Source organism: Mesoplodon densirostris, chromosome 13, assembly GCF_025265405.1.
Source record: "Mesoplodon densirostris isolate mMesDen1 chromosome 13, mMesDen1 primary haplotype, whole genome shotgun sequence".
Classification (NCBI taxonomy): domain Eukaryota; kingdom Metazoa; phylum Chordata; class Mammalia; order Artiodactyla; family Ziphiidae; genus Mesoplodon; species Mesoplodon densirostris.
Window position 1 is genome coordinate 54,682,445 of NC_082673.1, and position 19,989 is coordinate 54,702,433.

At 44.7% G+C, this 19,989-nt stretch overlaps 1 protein-coding gene across 1 annotated transcript in view; it reads left to right on the forward strand.

Annotated features, from left to right (window-relative positions):
* The window catches only part of SDC2 (syndecan 2), a 114,128-nt gene extending 94,429 nt beyond the window's left edge, over window positions 1-19,699 (forward strand). Inside the window, exons 2-5 of the mRNA XM_060116357.1 lie at window positions 3,892-4,003; window positions 12,025-12,161; window positions 16,932-17,067; window positions 18,429-19,699. Coding sequence (XP_059972340.1) covers window positions 3,892-4,003; window positions 12,025-12,161; window positions 16,932-17,067; window positions 18,429-18,592 — 549 coding nt within the window. The 3' untranslated portion in view covers window positions 18,593-19,699. The remainder of the gene's footprint in view (window positions 1-3,891; window positions 4,004-12,024; window positions 12,162-16,931; window positions 17,068-18,428) is intronic.
* The last annotated feature ends 290 nt before the right edge of the window (window positions 19,700-19,989 follow it).

Below are 19,989 nucleotides of genomic sequence, written 5' to 3' on the forward strand. Positions count from 1 at the left end.
TTGTTTTTCTTCCAACTCGTGCTCTGAGCCCTGTTAGCCAACAGTCTTGGCGCTGCCCCGTAGAGATGACTGGTCCCAAGTGAAACAAATGCATTAGGAAATCCTACCATCAGGCTGCATCTCCACCCCCTGGGCTGTGCCTCTGCCCGTTTCCTCCTGGTTCCTTTCATCCAGAGGCTCTGTCTCATCGAACACGAGAGCGTTCTGTGTGTCTTGGGGTTTTCTGCTGAGTGAGGCACTTCGCAGTTGGCTGGTGTAGAAGTAGTAGTCTTGAGTCACCCCTTCTCTTGGCTTTCTAGAGATGCACATCTTGCCCCCAGGGAATGTCAATGCAGAATTCTTTTCCCTCTCCGGGCATGTTAACTTCAGCAATCCTTTCCACAGACTGCGGAGGCTTCACCAAAGGAATTGTCATGTTTGTGAAGGTGGTTTTTGTTTAAAAGGAAAGACAGTGGAGGTGTTTCTTTGAGCATTATCTGCTACCGAGTGAAAAGGAGTCTGCTTAAATTGGAATCTATAGAAGGATGGATATTGGTAATTCCTCTTAGGTGCTTGGTGCCCCTGACATCAGAGCAGGAGTTAACTTTTAGTGTGAGGTCATCACTATTTGCACCGCACCGGATGCTGGAGGAACAAATACTTTTAGCTGCCTTTGAGCACATTAAACATCCCGTCAGCCGCAGGACCACCCTGGAGCCCCGCAGAGCCCGAGGGCAAGCCAGCTTCTCTGCATGCATCCTGACCCCAAGTCTTATAGTAATTCAGGTCTGACAGCTTCTTCCTAAGGAGCCGGTTGTACTGGAGAAGTGAGTTGCCTGTCAAGCCTCCCCGTGTGGTTGAACTGTGCGGTGGCCAGAATCCTCTGGGAGACGTTTTTGGCCCATCTGCCTGTGAGTGTGACAGACATGTCTGTCCGACAACTGGGTCACCTAATGAATAGAAATTCAGTTTACAAGGAGGGATTAAATATCTTCGTGTGGCCGGCGCCACCTCAAACTTCTTTGACGGAGCCAGGAGGAAAAAGGCGTTCAATGTTAAGAAAAGGCAAACGGGTTTCTGCTTTTAAGACTCAAGGTCACTTAAGCCAGGTGCCATGCCATGTGTGGGGGAGGTTTGGGGCCAGTGATCTCCCAGGCTTCAGATGGAAAGATTTCAACTTTAGGGGTCTTATGACACATGTTATCTCTGAAGCCTGAGTCAAAGGCCAATTTGTTTTAGGTAATCTCAATTGGCAAATATTTACTGAGTCCCCATGCAGTCTTAGATGCCCGGGGAGCACACACAGGGCACTGAGGCCCTGCCTTCTCCAAGTGTGCTCTGCTGAGGGGCAACAATTTAAAATAACACTGAGGGCTTCCCTGGTGGCGCAGTGGTTGAGAATCCGCCTGCCAGTGCAGGGGACACGGGTTCAAGCCCTGGTCCAGGAAGATCCCACACGCTGCGGAGCAACTAAACCTGTGCGCCGCAACTACTGAGCCTGTCCTCTAGAGCCCATGCTCCACAACTACTGAGCCTGCATGCCACAACTACTGAAGCCCACGTGCCTAGAGCCCATGCTCCACAACAAGAGAAGCCACCACAATGAGAAGCCCGCGCACCGCAACCAAGAGTAGGCCCCACTCTCCGCAACTAGAGAAAGCCCACGCGCAGCAACGAAGACCCAACGCGGCCCAAAAAATAAAATAAATAAAAAATTTAAAATGTATATATATAAAAAAATAAATAACACTGAGAGTTTGTCTTAAACTGTTCATAGGCTACAAAATCCAAAATAGTAGTCTGGAACGAGAGGACATGGAAGGACTGAAGAAGTCAGAGCCTGTTTTGTAGACAGGATTTGAGAGAAAGAACGACAGGGTCCTGAAGATGAAGTTCACAGGACAAAGTTTAATACAATCAGGACAACACATGAAACAGCCCAAGCAGTGTTTACTGAGCATGTACTATACGCCAGATACATGATTGTGGGGAGTTGGGGTGGACTGAAGATGTATAAGGTGCGGTCCTCGCCCTCAAAGGAGCTGACTGCATACTGTGGCTCAGTGACGCTGATGGTGGGGCTGTGGAAACCAGGGATCCTGATACGGTCGGTTCACAAGCTTGGGAAAACACCCGAGGCCTGGACTGGGGAGAGCCTTGGAGACCTGTGTCACGTAGAATGGCCTCAGGGGGCGGAGTTAAGCTCTGACTGTTCTAGTAGGAAAACTCCAGCACACTCTTGGATCAGGGTGGTCACTCAGTGTCTGCAGGCCGGGCCACTGGGAAACCAGTCCCCGATTAAAGTCTCAGTTCTCAGAATGTGCCGATGTGGCCGCTTACACAGAGTGGGCGCCCATACCTTCCCGTCAGTTGTCCCTGACTCCTGGAGAGAACACAGACTCGGGTTTAGGACACTTCAGCCTCTCCAGCCAGCGGCCGAAACGTGAGGGAAGATGGTGTTGCTCTGATGGGGGGCGGGGCCAGCATCCTCCTAGGAAGGTTCCAGTGCCAGTGACAGCTGGAACAGAAGGCTTTAAAGGAAATCTAATGAAAGCCTCTGTCGTGAGGGAAACATTTTTTTGTCATTCCTATTAGGAAGAGACATTCCATTGGATTTTAAAAAATAGGACATGGGCTTCCCTGGTGGCGCAGTGGTTGAGAGTCCGCCTGCCGATGCAGGGGACACGGGTTCGTGCCCCTATCCCGGAAGATCCCACATGCCGCGGAGCGGCTGGGCCCGCGAGCCATGGCCGCGGAGCCTGTGTGTCCGGAGCCTGTGCTCCGCAACGGGAGAGGCCACAGCAGTGAGAGGCCCGCGTACAGCAAAAAAATAAAAAAATAAAATAAAATAAAAAAATAAATAAAAAATAGGACAATAATGAGTGTTGCCTTTTTCCAAACACAGATGTTGTTTTAGAAGCTGACAGATTGCTGTATTTGTTTCTGGGCTTTCATGAGATACTGGTGGTAAAATATCAATTTACTGAAACCATTTAAGAAAAAATTTATACATCTACTCGGCCTCCAATTCATGCGACTTGCTTTCTTGGTAGGATTAGGTTGAATTGTAATACTAAAATTCTTACCGAAGAGCTAAGAAGCTGTGGAACTGGTCAACTTAGTGAATGATCCTTCTCCATATTCACTGTGTGATTTGCTGTTACCAAGTGCCAGGAATATAAAAAGAATGTGCTCATGTGAGTTTATCTGCATTTGTCATTAAGGCTCTGCTAAGCCCGTGAGCCCCAGACGCGGCTCACGGTGGGCTGTCGCCCTGGTCCATGAGCCTCACAGGCCCTGCTCCTCAAGGGGTATGGTGCTGGCATCTGCATGCGTCTGGGCTGTGGCAGGAAGCCCTGTGACAGCCTGCCCGCCACCACAAGCTCCTGGCTGCGGTGATGCCTCTCTGAGTGTGGCCAGGCCTGCAAACATCCAAGGGGCCTTGACGGATCCCTGGGTGGTGATTTTGCCCAAGCACCCTAATACATCCCCAAGAAAGTCTTAAATGATTTGAATGTCTTGTATCTTTTCCAGTAAAGGAGCCTCACGGTGACTTTGTGACAACAGGAATGCCTCAGATAGTTCCCACTAGCACTGGGGGGCCCTGGAACTCAGACAGGTTTAGTGGGACATAAGGAGATAAGCCCGTGATAGGTGCTTCGGCCTCTGAGCCATCTTCATGTTACTGAGTTAGGTTCTGTAGGCTTCCCTCAGGGGCATTTGTCTGTGGTCAGCCCTTGACGTAATATGAGTTGTCAGGGTGTCCTAAGGAGGGGTAGGGCCAGAAATGTGGGTTCCAAGGAACAGGGGAGAGGGACGGGTAGTCGCCGAGGTGTAAACCTGCACAGTGAGTTGAATAAGCTCATTTCCTAATTTCTCACCATCCTGAATCCCTTCTCTCTCCTTTCTCAGCGGGCAGAGCTGACATCTGATAAAGACATGTACCTTGACAACAGCTCCATTGAAGAAGCTTCAGGAGTGTATCCTATTGATGACGATGACTATGCTTCTGCATCAGGCTCGGGTAAGGCAGGCTACATCCACACTCACCTCTGTTCTCTGCGCTTGTGTAAGCACGTGTGTGTGTGCACGCATGCACACACACACACACACACACACACACACACACTAGTGGAACTTACTTCGAGGAGACAGGAGGTATGCACAATGGTTAAGAGCATGCTCTGTGGAGTCACAGCATCTGGGTGTGAATTCTAGCTCCCCGCCACTTGAGCTGTGAGATCTTGGGAATGTATTTAACTTGGCTGAACCTCGGTTTCCTCATTTATAGAATGGAAGGTAATAATAGTCCCTCCCACATAGGTTTGTCGTGAGGCTCAAGGGGTTGACACATCTGTAGCTCTTAGAGTATGCTGCTTGGCATGTAGTCAGTGTTCTGTCAACATTAGCTTTTAATTTTATTATTAACGCTTTCAGAGTGATGTCATGAAAACCACCCTGAAAGAGATCCCTGAGACAATGGTTTCATACAGCTGCCAACCCTACCTTAAATATTATAGGTGAGACCGAGAAGAGTTATACTTTCTTACTCCTAGTTTATTGCTCAAGCGTAGGAGGGAGAACGTAGTAGCCAGGTAAAATGATTGTACAGTGATATCCTCAACTCCAGTGGTGTATCAGTTATCTATCACTGAAGTAATGACTCGTAACAAACCACCTCGAAGTGTAGTGGCTAAAAACAACAGTCATTTTATTTAGCTCATTACTCTGCAGGGTGGAAATTTAGGCTGGCCTGACTGGGCTCCTTCACATGTCAATTGTCAGTTGCAGGTTGGGTTTGCAGCTTTGCTGATCTTTCTGGATTCTGTCATATCTCTGGGACAATGGGACAGACTTGGCTCTGGTCATGCAGTCTCTCATCCTCCATAAGGCCAGCCATTTGTCCACAGGGAGGAGGCAGAGATTCCAAGACAACAAGCAGGAGTGAGCAAAATCTTCTGAAGCCAAGGCTTAGAACTGGCACAATTTCACTACCATATTTGATGGGTCAGAGCCAGTTATAAGGTGAGGCCAGAGTCCGCCTCTTAATGAAAAGAGCTGCAGGGCCACATTGCAGAGGATGTGGATACAAGGGGGAATAAAGGATTTGGCCAATTTTGCAGTCTACCATACCTGGGAAATGTTTCACCTGTGCCAGGATTGGACCCCAGGCAGCAGAGAAAGAAGAGCTTGTGCATATGTTAATGATCCAGTCAGGAACTCGAAGTCAGCAGCATGCTAGGCAAGTCTTATCCAGGATCTTCCTTGATCTGAGTTTTCATTTTCTGTTCAACATTTGGTAAAAGTTACGCTGAATGTAGATGTCTCACAATCAGATCGGCCTGGGCTTCAGAATGACCCAGAGGAAATTAAAATCAGTTGTGTCTTTGGGAGAGCTCTAGCTACATAAAAGTGAGCGTTTTAGGTTGGAAAACAGCAAGTCTGAGAAAGACAAGAGAGGTGGTGGCTGACCTAGTAACAATGAGCTTACAATGCAGTCCTCATGTAAAAATAGCCCTCATGTAAAACTAGTTATTCTGGGGAAAGTGGTATATAACGCACATGCAGGAAGAGTGTGAAAAGTTGTTCTCCATAGTCCACAACTCTATTAATAACGTTCACTCATAGCACTTCTTTTTTTTTCGTTAGCACCTCAAAAGTGCTTTGTAACTGTCCTCTTCAAAATGTCCCAGGAAATAATAAATATGTATACATTTTGGTCCCCATTTCACAGATCTTAGAATCTAAGAGTTGTTAGAAATTTGTGGAGGTTGTCCAAGTCATTTTGCTGATTTCTCCCAAGATTGTCCCTAAGTTTAATATAAGGACTCAGGTTCAGTCCTGCTCCTCTGGCAGCACCTCTCCTCCCCCACTCCCCCCAATCCAGGTGAAAGGGGATTGGAGTGGATCATTTGAAATCCTGAACCACTCGTCAGATGGATCGAGCTGAGGCTTAACTGTGGTCCCATATTGCTTCCACCTTGGCTCCAGCCTCAGACAGATCATTGCTACAAAGAAGTGTATCATTCTGGGGCTTCCCTGGTGGCACAGTGGTTAAGAATCCACCTGACAGTGCAGGGACACGGGTTTGAGCCCTGGTCTGGTAAGATCCCACATACCGCAGAACAACTAAGCCTCTGCGCCACAACTACTGAGCCTGCACTCTAGAGCCCGTGAGCCACAACTACTGAGTCCGTGTGCTGCAACTACTGAAGCCCGTGCGCCTAGAGCCCATGCTCCACAGCAAGAGAAGCCATCGCAATGAGAAGCCCACATACCACAATGAAGAGTAGCCCCCGCTCACCACAACTAGAGAAAGCCCGCACGCAACAACGAAAACCCAACGCAGCCAAAAATGAAATAAATTTTAAAAATTAATTAATTAATTTTAAAAAAAAGAAGAAGTGTATCATTCTGGATTCTGGAAACCTCCTTGCAGTGCACTGGGGATGTTGATTTTCAGCTTAAAGGTAATAGAAGCTGTAACTAAAATTTGTACAGCCCTTACTGCATGTCAGGCACTGTTCCTAGTCTTATGACATCTCTGTAAAGAGAGATTGTATTATCTCCATTTTTCACATGAAAAACCCTGAGGCTCAGGGAGATTGAATAACTTGCCTCAGATCACACTGTTGGAAAGAAATGGAGCTGGGATAGGGGCCAGGGAGTTGGGCTTGGGAGTGTGTTCTCTTCCACTCCTTTGATCTACTGCCTCCTTGTGTCTCAAAACTCTACTCCAGAATGAGGAGACCCTGCCTAACTGATGCCCAGTCCCAGCTGGAGCCTGGGATCCCCCGGATTTTGGCCAGAGGGTTTCGTTCCCTCTGTCCTCACTCCCGTCATGCTATCCAGTGGAAGAGCAAAGGGACTGGAGGGAAATGGCCAGAGGCCTAGAGGATGCTTCCCAGCTGAGAAGATGGTACCAGACTATATATGTGCACTCAGGGGTGGACATTGGCAGACATGAAAACTTCAACCATTCACTTAAATGTTTCATGGGCATTCACTGTGGACCAGACACTAGGCCATGTTCTTGGGACACAGATGAAAAACTAGGTCCTTGTCCTCAAGGAACCAAGAGTCTGATGAGAAAAATGTAGAAATGAGAAAAAAATCATTGTTATACCTTGTCATGGGTGATAAACACAAGAAGGTGCTATAAAACAAAAATGTAAGAGTGAAATGCAGAGTTCTGGTTAAAGATGGCAGATTGAACACACATACCTTTCAATACACAACTAAACCAACAATAAAGGAATTGGGCCTAAACTCACAAGGACAAACAAAACAGTACAGGAGACAAACGCCACAATGTTTTGAAAGCTGGGAAGCAGATGGGCTAGTAGTAACAGACTTGGCAGACGTGAGAAAGCTGAGTTAGCCAGTAGTGGGGGTGAGGAGAGCCAAGAGGCAACCACTTTACACGGTAGAATCCTCGTAGGGCCCCAGAATTCATGGCACTAGATGGAGCGTGAAAATGGTACTAAACTCAGGATGATTAGTTGGAAGTCTGTTCAAGATGCAGGTAGATTTCCTAATTCCTTCCCACCATAATGCAGCAAAGGGACTGATGCTCCCAACCTCAGGAGAAAACTGGAGGTTTATTATCTGGGGAAGATAAAACAGAGGGTCTTTGGACTGGGAGTGTACCAGGCACAGATGGGGCAAGGGACCCCACACTGAAAACAGGAAATACAAGTTCTCAGATTAAGAGTTATTTAATGCAGAGATATTCCCAGTTGTCTTCTCCCAGTCAGTTCCTGGAACACTGATGGGCTGGCCTTTACCCTCTCCAGGAAATTGGACCAACTCAAAGGAAACAACTCCAAGATACTGGCATTGGCAATTTCTCCAACAAAACACACAAGTCTATCTAACTGATGATGCTAACATTTGACAGACCTCTCCTGTGTGCTCAGAACTTCCAGTCAGCTTCTCAGCCTTTCCTTCTTAAATACAAGAAGACAACCAAGGCTCCCCAGACATTTACAGGAGAACTTGTAACTTCTGAAAGATAGAGACCTTCCCACACCCCCAAATTGGAAGAGAACAGAAACTCACAGTGAGAAGAGAACTTACAGAAAAACTTATTACAGTTGGAGAGATAAGGCTCTTTAATGTTGAAACAAGAAGAGGATACTTTGAAAAAGGAACATTCTGAGAGTGCAAGAGTCCTTGGAGAGTGGAACTGTCATCTAAGAGGTGAAAAACTCATTAGGAGATGATATGCAGATATTTATTCAATTCATTCCTCAACTATTTAATAATGACCCATAACACGGGGGAACAGACAACATTCTAGGTGCTAGGAACACTTCAGTAAATAAAATCTAATGATGCTTTCTCTGGTGGTGGAATAATTTTATTTATTCCTTCCTGTATTTCTGTTTCCCAATATCATCCATGAAAAATGTATTTTTTAAAAATATGTATTCTTTTTATAAGTAGAAGAAAATGTTATTTTTTAAAAAAGAAGAGAATTAGTGAACAGTGGAAACATAGAGAAAGAAACAGTTCCACAATGGATGGAAAGGGGATGACACTGATTCTGGGCATAAAAGTGTAAGCAGGAGTTTCCCAGGTAGAAACGAGCTTTGGGCTCTGGGCTAGCATGTCTCAGGCAAAGCGGGCTGAAAGGGGGTCCCCAGATTACTGGTTTGGGCAGGAGGGTCAATCTTTTTAATAAAGATAATAAATGCAGTGGAGGAGCCTCTGAGGTGGGTCACTCACCTATCTCTAATTTAAGAAGTGCCAACTTGAGGGAATTTTCTACTTTACAAAATCTCTTCTCTCACAACAAATTCTCCACACTCCTAATTTGGCAGTTCGTATTTGTAACTCTTGTGAGCCAAGGGAGTCTTGAAAGCCCTTAATTGAAAATTTTTCATTTCTCATTGAATTTTTTTTGTAAGAAGCAAATTAATCATATTATGTATAAAACTTTGATGGAAAATTGGGGAGACTGATATGAAAGAGCAGTGTATTTGGAGCCATCATTATTAATGACTTACATTTATGTAACATTTTATGTATACAGAATGCTTTCAAATATACATATTATATTTGCACCTCTGAGACTTAGTTGTTGTTATCCCCATTTTACAGGTGAAGAAACTGACTCAAACGTTATGTGCCCAAGGTCACAGAGAAAATAAATGCCAGAATCAGTACTGTTTGTTTAATGCCAAATCCAACATTTGTTCCAATAGACCCTCACCATTTCTTCTCTGTATAATGAGTGTATGTGCCAGAGGCAGTCGATATATCAAAATATTTTTAAAATGAGCCTTATTCATAGCTTTGCACTATTCCCAGTATCTTACCTCTTGCTTTTTGAACTGCTTGTTATTGTAACATGCTTCTGTGAGGAATTTGGGGCTATTCATCATTTGTTCCTGTCCGAGGAAGCAGGTTAGCTCAAGTTACAGACTGAGTTTTTTTTCAGTTGTTACAAATTTGACTAATGGTCAGCTTAAAAAGAATGTTATAGTCTGAAGTCCGGGAGGCTGATTCCTCCATCTCTGTGTTTCTTTCTCAAGATTGCCTAGGGGCAGGACAGGAATAAAGATGCAGACGTAGGGGATGGACTTGAGGACACGGGGAGGGGGAAGGGGAAGCTGGGACGAAGTGAGAGAGTGGCATGGACATACATACACTACCAAATGTAAAATAAATAGCTAGTGGGAAGCAGCCGCATAGCACAGGGAGATCAGCTCAGTGCTTTGTGACCTAGAGGGGTGGGATAGGGAGGGTAGGAGGGAGACGCAAGAGGGAGGAGATATGGGGATATATGTTTATGTATAACTGATTCACTTTGTTATACAGCAGAAACTAACACACCATTGTAAAGCAATTATACTCCATAAAGATGTTAAAAAAAAAAGAATGTTATATTTGAATGTGAGAAATTCTCAAATTCTTCTGATAAAAAAGCAAAACAAATGAACAAAAAACATAGTGCCCAGCTGGCAGTCAGTTGTCAGTCCTTACTGCACAAATACTGGGTCAGAGTCTGGAGGTGTTGGGACTCTGTTAGGCACTTGGCGAACAATCCCTTGGCCATATGGAGCTTCAGTCTTGTAGGGGAAACTTCAGTCAATCATTACACAAACAAATGCATCATTACAAACTTTTGATAAATGCAATCTTAGGGTAAGAAAGGTGGTGTTAAAAAACCACTTAACGAAGACTCTAATCTAATATGGAAGGGAGGCCTTCTCCAAGGAATGACATTTGTGCTGAGGTCTGGAGGTGAGAAGGAATTAACTAAGCAAAGGCTTCTGGCCAGAGATCGGGGACCACAGCTGGAGCACAGGGGACAGCAGGGAAAATGATGCTGTAGGAAGCTGGAAAGGTAGGCCAGGGCTGGACCACACAAGGCTAGGTTGAGGCATTTTATATTCATCTTGAAATCAGTGGAGTGCCATTGTAATAGCTTTAAACAGGAGGATGATGTGGTCACAGCCAGTTTGTGGACAGTGGACTGAAAGGGAGCTGTTAGGAAGAAGGTAGGTACAGTGATTGATAGGAAGATTACAGTGGTTTGGATGAGGGCGGTGGCCCTGGAACCATAGAAAGGTGTAAGAGTGAAGACATAATAAAAAGGTAAAATCCACAGAACTGGGTGATGGATTCAATGTGGTGGTAAGGAAGAGGGGAAGTGGCCAGAGCTGTGATTTATAGGAATGGAGGGTTCCATTCACTGTAAGATAATATGGGGAGAAGACCAGGTTTGTAGAGGGGAGAGGCAAGGAGATCATGAGTTCTATTTTTTTTTTAATTTTGTTGAAGTATAGTTGATTTACAATGTTATGTTAATTTCTGCTGTACAGCAAAGTGATTCAGTATATAATTAGATACACACACACACACACACACACATACATTCTTTTTCAATATTCTTTTCCATTATAGTTTATCACAAGATATTGAATATAGCTCTCTGTGCTATACAGTAGGACCTTGTTGTTTATCCATTCTCTATATAATAGTTTGCATCTGCTAATCCCAGACTCCCAATCCTTCCCTCCCCAACCCCCCTGTCCCTTGGCAACCACAAGTCTGTTCCGTGAGTTGTATTTTGAACATGATAGAGATGTATATGGTACCTTTGAGTCATTCAAGTGAAAATGCTAAGTAGGCCAGTGGATATGTAGGTCTACATTTCAGAGGAGTGGTAGAAGCTAATGATGTCAACTTAGGTTTCATTTGTCTTTAGATGGTAATTGAAGCCATGGGTGAGAGAGGAAGTGTGGAGTAAGAAGCAGCCTAGGGCTCAGCCTTAAGGAACTCTTCATATTTTGTGTCCAGGTAGAAGAGAATGAGCCTGCAAAGGAGACTTAGAAATAGCCAGAGAGGTGAGGGGAGAAAGCCAGGAAGTCAAAGGCATAGAAACCCAAAGGTAGTATATCAAGAAGGAGGTGAGAGTTGACAAGCGTCCAGTGGCGCTAGGAGGTTCAATTAGATGAGGACTCTGGAAAATGCCACTGGCTATGGAACGTGGAGGGGAATGGTGACCTTCACAAAACAGTACCAGTAGTGTGGTGACAGGGGACACCTGACTAGGGGCAGTAGAGCACAGAGTGGAGTAGATGGTGAAGGAAGAGGCTGGTGAGTCTGCACGCCACCACTAGAAAAATCTGGTTGTAAAATGGGGAGAGAGGACAGCAGCTCACACAGATAAAGCGTCCGTGTTCCTTTTTTGTGGTGGATATGTTTTAAAATGGAAAATGTAGCACCTTTCAGCACAGAAGGGAAGAAATCTCTTGAGTAGGACAGACTGAACATGGAAGTAAAAGAAGGGCTACTTGAGAGCATTCAGGATAATAATAATATAGAAAAAAATGCCAGGCTCCCCACAGATCCACCTTGAAATCACTCTTCACTGCTATGAAGACTGCAGGAAGGTTTGTGCTAAGTTCTTGAGGAGCAGGTGTTTTGAGAGAACATGGCTCTGTCATCGTCAGCCTTAGACAATGTTGTCTGATACTGTAGAAATCTGTGTCCTGATTCGTGGGCTTAGCTCATCTTCGCTTATTTTTCCAGGAGCTGCTGAGGACGGAGAGAGTCCAGAGCTGAGCACATCTCGACCGCTTCCAAAGATCTCATTCACCAGTGCTGCTCCGAGAGTGGAAACCACGACTCTGAACAAGATACAGAATAAGATCCCCGCTCAGACAAAGGTGTATTTTTTTTCCATTACGTTCTCAGGTTATTGTAAAGGTGCCTTTTTAAAAAATTGTATAGACTGTGCTTTTTTTTTTTTTTTTTGCGGTACACGGGCCTCTCACTGTTGTGGCCTCTCCCGTTGCGGAGCACAGGCTCCGGACGCGCAAGCTCAGCAGCCTGTCTCATGGGCCCAGACGCTTGGCGGCATGTGGGATCTTCCCGGACCGGGGCACGAACCCGTGTCCCCTGCATCGGCAGGCGGACTCTCAACCACTGCGCCACCAGGGAAGCCCCAGACTATACCTTTTAAGAGGTGCCCTTTAACACTGTGTAAGGACAAAGGGTCTTTTCATTGTATCGTAAATGGCTCTTCCTTACTCTTTCTGATCCTTTTGACATTTGCCCACCTACTGCTTTTTTGTTGTTGCTGTTAGATAGCCTTTGTTTTTCAGAGCAGGTTTAGGTTCACAGGAAATTGAGTGGGAAGTACAGAGAGTTCCCAGAGACTCCCCCACATGCACAGCCTCCTCCCATCAACATCCTGTGCCAGAGGAGTACACTTCTTACAACTGATGAACCTACACTGACAGGTCATAGTCTCCCAGGGTCCAGAGTTTTACCTTAGGGTTCACTCGTGGTGATGTACATCCTGTCAGTTCTGACAAATATATAATGGGCATGTACCCACCATTATTGTAGCCTACAGAAAAGTTTCACTGTCCTACAATGCTCTGTACCCTACATATTCATCCCTCCTGCCCCAGCCCCTAGAAACCACTCATCTTTTTACTGCCTCCATAGTTATGCCTTTCCAAAATGTTGCATAGTTAGAATCATGCAGTCTGTAGCCTTTTCAGATAGGCTTCTCTCACTTAGTAACATGCATTTACAGTTCTTCCACATCTGTTCATGGCTTGATAGCTAATTCTACCTAGTACTTTTATCACCCAGGCGTAGCTTATGAACAAATCTTTTTTACAGGGTACTCCTTCTTAAGGACCTCATAGCCCAGTTAAGAAGCAAAACCTTTTCAGTTTATTTGGCTTATGCTAAGAAAATTTGTTTTTATTTCGTAAAGAATTTGTTCTGAGTTAAAACCATTGTGAACTTTTACATCTGCTGAAACAGGTTATGGACTAAGGAGCCTCCAGGTACTAGTCTCAATACGTGTTTTCCCAGAGTTTTTTCAGGCCCACCTTCAGTGGTACGTAAACCCTGACCTCTTCCAATGATAATGATGCATGCGGGTACATCCCTATATTCATTTTGAGAGCTGACTTACTAAGAAATAAGGTCTTTGGGCTTAGAACAGAGCAAGGCTACTAGTTCATGGAAACTGCGAGACCAATGATTTTGGCCTTATTAGCATGCTGCTGCAACTAGCTGACTACCCACTACTAGGTAAGCTATTTAAGTTGGAAAATGCATATTAAAGTCTGAAGAAGGCCTAGGTTTCAAATCCTAGATCTGGTCAAGTTTCTTAGCTTCTCTGAGCGCATTCCTGATGGGTCCTTGAGAAGGTTACATGTGAGGGCATGCAGCGTGGCACCTGAGAGCCAGTAAGCATTTTGTAAGCCTTTATTGAATTTGGTTAGAGCAGGAGAGACCGAGGCAGTTCACCAAGTGAGCCTGTGGAGTGACAAAGCAGGAGGCTTTGCAGGCGGCCTGGGGGGTAGCATGCTGCTTATGAGAACTTGGAAACACAAGTGCCCCCTTTTGGAGCTCACCCATCTGCTGGTTAGAAATGAGGTGCTGCTAAGCTTTAGCAGCAGACAGGCTGTGGAAGGCTGTGTCACGAAGGTAGGGACGGGCCTTCTCCCGAGGAAGGAGCACCCCTCTGCAGGCCGGAACGCACGCAGGCTTCCTGCCCACTGATGCGCCTCCCCTTCCCAGGGTGCAGCTGTTCTTCCCCTCGCCCGCCGTCCTCCCGGTGCCTGGGCACAGGGTGGTGAGGGACAGGCGGGATGGGTTTCTGCAGATGTGGAGCGGTCAGGTCAGCCCTCTCCAGACGGGAGTGCTGTTTGTGGGATGGAGAAGGGCTCGTTGCCGTTAGCAGTAGACTGACTTCACAGGCCAGGCAGCAGGAAAGGAGGGAGAAGCTCTGAGCACTGAGGCAGACACACCTGGCTCCGTGCACGGTAGCTGCTCCAGCAATGGATTCGGTTCAGTGAGTGAAAGGAAGAAGGGAGAAGAGGGGCAATGAAAAGTAACAGGTGCAGCTGAGGGTAGGTCATCCAGTGTGGCTGCTGAAAGATGCATCTGGCTTTGTTTATTTGACCACATGTCATAACTGAATCCCTTGAAGTCAAGAACCGTTAAGAAGCATTAGGACTCGCTAGCGTGAGACAAGAAATTCAGTGTTGGGCTTCCCTGGTGGCGCAGTGGTTGAGAGTCTGCCTGCCGATGCAGGGGACACGGGTTCGTGCCCCGGTCCGGGAGGATCCCACATGCCGCGGAGCAACTGGGCCCGTGAGCCATGGCTGCTGAGCCTGCGCGTCCGAAGCCTGTGCTCCGCAACGGGAGAGGCCACAACAGTGAGAGGCGCACGTACTGCAAAAAAAAAAAAAAAAAAAAAAATTCAGTTTTGGCTTTTCATGGTGGAGTTTATCCTAAGCAAAACCTAGTTTGACGTAGAGCTCTCTGGTCAGTTCACAACAATGAATTGAAAATTGGTTGAAGTTTTTAAGAATCGTTTGGTTTTTTTGTTCTGTTTTTTTTTGCGGTACACGGGCCTCTCACTGTTGTGGCCTCTCCCGTTGCGGAGCACAGGCTCCGGGCGTGCAGGCGCAGTGGCCACGGCTCACGGGCCCAGCCGCTCCGTGGCATGTGGGATCTTCCCGGACCGGGGCATGAACCCGTGTCCCCTGCATTGGCAGACGGACTCTCAATCACTGAGCCACCAGGGAAGCCCTAAGAATTGGTTTTAAGGAAATAATTGTGTCAGATTAAAATAAAGAAGACAGATGTTTGGCAGATGAGCTCAGAAATTAAGGACCCCCAAATCTTTTACTGCATTCCTGGTATCATTTGTGTTCGATGTAGTAATAATAAAAATTTATCCATTTGTGGGAGATTTACTGAGTGCTACTCATTGTATCAAACACTTTTCAAGGTACTTATCATGATAATACTGATAATGAATAATATTAATACTGGTGATTCAATTTTCTATTTTGTCGTTACATGGCACAGCTAAATTAAACATTGCCTCTAGGATACCATTAAAGTAGACTTTGCTTTTGAATGGGCGTCACTGTGGCATTAATGTCACTGTTATAGATATTCTGTCTAGTTTGTTATGGGACAGAATAAAAGGAACACAGTTGCTTGTTCAAGCAGAGCATTGCTCATCATCTTTTACTTCCATCACATTTCCATGGCATCCAAACAACCAGACATGGATGTGACAGATCTTTAATTGGCCTAATTTAATTATCTCTGCTGCCTTTCCGTACTTTCACTTTGTACATCTATACAGGAGTTAAGGTATTTCAGGTTAGTTCTATACTATTGGAAGAATTCTTATTAGTCAAGCTCTTACTTTCATACAATAAAACTTTTAAATTTAAAGAGTGAATGCTCCATCCAGAGCACCTGGAAGTTTGTACACTGGTGGACCATTCCTGTGAGTACGTGGTGGCCCCAGTTCTATGGAGACCTCCTGTCCCCACACCCGCAGACCCCCTGAAATGCAAGCTCCTTCCTGGCTGCTGGATCAGAAGCTGAGTCAGAGGGAAGGTCAACTCTCTCAAATGATCTTAGGGACTGAAAAAACCTGAGGGGACTCATGCGATCTGTCATAATAATGGGACAAAGATGATACGGATAAGTTAAATTCAGTCTCTAATATCACAGTAGCTACTTATGCTCACCTCATTCGCCACCAGAACTTGCTTTCCTCTTTCCCTAGTCAAAAACCTGAGTATTAACCTATTTTTCTCTTCCCTTTCCTAACCCTTCCCCGACTGCTAATGCATAGTGAAAAGGCTCCTAGATTAGAACCCAGATAATTCATTCTCTCATCTGTCCAGTTGTCTGTCCTTCTACCAGGTATCCAAATAGCGATGGGCTTTCTACGAGAAGAGTGTACTTTAGGCTTGCAGAATACTCAGGAACCTGAGAGTGCCATTCATTGGACAGATATAGAAAACGAAGTCCAAAAAAGTGGTATGACTTGATCAGGACCACATAGGAGCTACTTGCAGAACCCAGGCCCCCTGAAGTTCTTTGTCATCCAGGGTTTGGTGAAGGTGTTGTAAGAGTGAATAAATAGAGGGGAGCATTACAGACGAAGCCTGGGGGCTGCTCGCCACAGACTGGTAGCAGGCAGAGCCCTGGGAGAACACTTGGAGAGAATGCCAACAAGGAAGCTGTCATCACAGTGCCCTGTGTAGCAAAAAGATGATAAAGGAGTGAGGAGAATCGGGGCAGTGCTATTGGGTTGGAGCAGCCAGAGGGGGATGGTGGCCTAAAGTCCAAAGGGTGGTGAGAAAGAGATCTTACGAAATGTCGACTCAAACAATCTAACCATGTCATTAGGATTATTATGAACTCACTAACTATCCATTTTGCCTATGCATGTGATGGGTGTTATATAAAACCATGAACAACGTGGGTCCACCATAGGACTCACCCACTGATATGCACATCACACAAAGCGATGATTGCAATTCTTTCCTGAACTCAGTGTTTGAAAAGAACCAACTTGGGAATGTGCTTATCTACTTTTCTTCTTTCCAGCACATTAAAAGAAAATCTTCATAATCTTTTTTTTTTTTCCCCAGTCACCTGAAGAAATTGATAAGGAAAAAGTTCACCTCTCTGACTCAGAAAGGAAAATGGACCCAGCTGAAGAGGCTACAAATGTGTATACTGAGAAGCACTCAGACAATCTGTTTAAACGAACAGAAGTCCTGGCAGGTGAGTAGCCCAGTGGGGATCAGGTGGCACGTCCTTAAGTAGGCCAGCATTTGCCTAAGTGATATTCAGAGGTATCGGCAAAGCTTGCTGGATGTTACCTTAGCACCATATTGAGCACCTGTCTCATTCCAGAGTGAGAGACAAGAGTTAGGCAAATGTTGTCTTTATTTTCTGTCAGCTCCCTCAGCCTCCCCCTTGGCCAGCCTTTTGGGCAGGGTGGGGAGAGGCAGGAAGAAGAAAGTTAAGGCCTGAGCTGGTCCAGAACAGTGGGGCGTTGGGGGTGGCAGAATATGAAAATCGATCAGTCTTGATCCAAGTCATTCATCCTGATTTCAAAACAAATTTAAGAGAAGGAAAGGTTCTTTATGGGGAGGGCCATTGATATAGTGCCCAAGGTATTAAAGGATGTTGTCTCTAATCGTAACTTACTGATGAAAGGATTTTAAAGGGGAAGATTTGCAAGATTTTAGAACACTTAATCCTTTTAAAAAAATTTTTATTTTATTAAAGTATATTTGATTGACAATGTTGTGTTAGTTTCTGATGTACAGCAAAGCGATTCAGTTAGACATACATATACTAGCTTGCACCTGCTAATCCCAAGCTCCCAGTCCATCCCTCCCCCACTCCCCACCCCCCTTGGCAACCACAAATCTGTTCTCCCCACCCACCTTGGCAACCACAAATCTGTTCTCTATGTCTGTACAACACTTGATCCCTGGAAGAGGATAGTCCCAAATCCAAGACTAGAAAGGAAATTTGCATGCTTTTTTTTTTTTTTGCGGTACGCGGGCCTCTCACCGTTGTGGCCTCTCCCGTTGCGGAGCACAGGCTCTGGATGCACAGGCTCAGCGGCCATGGCTCACGGGCCCAGCCGCTCCGCTCCGCGGCATGTGGGATCTTCCCGGACCGGGGCACGAACCCGTGTCCCCTGCATCGACAGGCAGACTCCCAACCACTGCGCCACCAGGGAAGCCCCTCATATTTATTTTCCTTTACAGAATTTAAGTCAATTATATCATGTTTTGTGTATTCATTGAAAAAAGCAATTAGAAGATTAGACTACAAAATGTGAATACCGAAGAGACTCAAGAGTTTTAAAGTATGGAATTAGTTGAGGTCACAGCCAGATTTTTCTTATTGAGGCTTTTGGGGGATGTTATTAATATTAATCAAAGAAAGTATTATACCTCCTGAGGAATGTCAGATTTGCATAATTACCTGGTTGCTTCATTGAATCCAGTTTTGGGGTTTTTAAATTAAGCTTTTTATGAAAGTGTAGATAGATTGGGCTTGACAAAGCTAATTTCTGCCACCCTTGAATCTCTTCTGAGAGTAATCTTCCTTCTGGTGTGTTTCAGCTGTCATTGCTGGCGGAGTTATCGGCTTTCTCTTTGCAATTTTCCTTATCCTGCTGTTGGTGTATCGCATGAGAAAGAAGGATGAAGGAAGTTACGACCTTGGAGAGCGCAAACCATCCAGTGCCGCTTATCAGAAGGCACCTACTAAGGAGTTTTATGCGTGAAAACTCCCATTGAGTGTCTCTATTTATGAGATCACTGAACTTTTAAAAATAAAGCTTTTGCATAGAATAATGAAGATCTTTGTTTTTTTGTTTTTTTTGTTTTTTTCATTAAAGAGCCATTCTGGCACTTTAATGATAAAATCCCATTGTATTTAAAACTTCTCATGTATTTCTTTAGAACAACATAAAATTCACATTTAACATCTGCAGTGTTCTGTGAATAGCAGTGGCAAAATATTATGTTCTAAAAACCCTCAATGTTCATGGAATCGGTCTAAACTTTTATGTGCAAATATGAAAAGATTGTTTTTATCCTACGGTTTGAAGATGAAAGCTGTTTCGTTTGAGTCTGCATGTCTCAGATTGACCTTACCAAGTTCGTCTTACTTTGTTAATTTATCTGTTGTTTCCCTCTCCTCTGCTTGCCCCTCTTGTCCCCTTGAAAAGAAAACAAAACTCTATGCCTTTTGTAGCTGTTACGGTGCAGTTTGTCTTTGGATATTTCAGATAATGGTAATTTAGTGTATATGTGATTTTCAAATATATAAACTTTAACTTCCATTTTGTATAAATTTTTAAGTGTCAGACTATCCGTTTTACACTTGCTTTGTTTTTCATTACCTGTAGCTTCAGGCAGATTTGCAACAGCAAATTAATGTGTAAAATTGGATTATCACCACAAAACTGTTTAGTCATGTCTGTCTAATCAGATCTTCTTTTGGGAGGATTTGAGTTACTGACAAGCCTCAGCAAACCCAAAGATGATAACAGTATTTTGAGAAGTTGCTGCAGATTCCTTTGGCCACTGTATTTGTTAATTTCTTGCAATTTGAAGGTACGAGTAGGGACTTAAGGAAAAAATCAGTTTTTGTTCTTAAAAACGCATTTAAGTTGTAAACATCTTTTTAAGCCTTTGAAGTGCCTATGATTCTATGTAACTCTTCGCAGACTGGTGTTAATGAGTATATATAACAGTTTAAAAAAAAGTTGGTATTTTATAAGAACAGACGATTATAATGGTAACTTTTGTAGTCTTACGAATAGACGTAAATTGTAATTTGGGAACATAAAAACTACTGAATAAATCATGTGGCCTAATATTGAAAATGTCACTGTTATAAATTTTGTACATTTTCGGTCAAATGTACACCTCCCCTTTGCTAACGACTGTCTGCTCTCAAGGATGATGTGGGTTTGATTTCTGAGTGTTCCACAGTGTCTGTAAATCAAAAACCAAAGAGCTCAGTGATGAGGCTGTTTATTACCAGATTCACTTGTGAATTGGCCAGAGGAAATCTGAATGTATCATCATCCTGTGTATGTTTGAATGTAGATATCGAAAGGCCGCCAGAGAGGGAATTGTGACTTTTGCAACCTTTATGGAGATAGCTGATGGC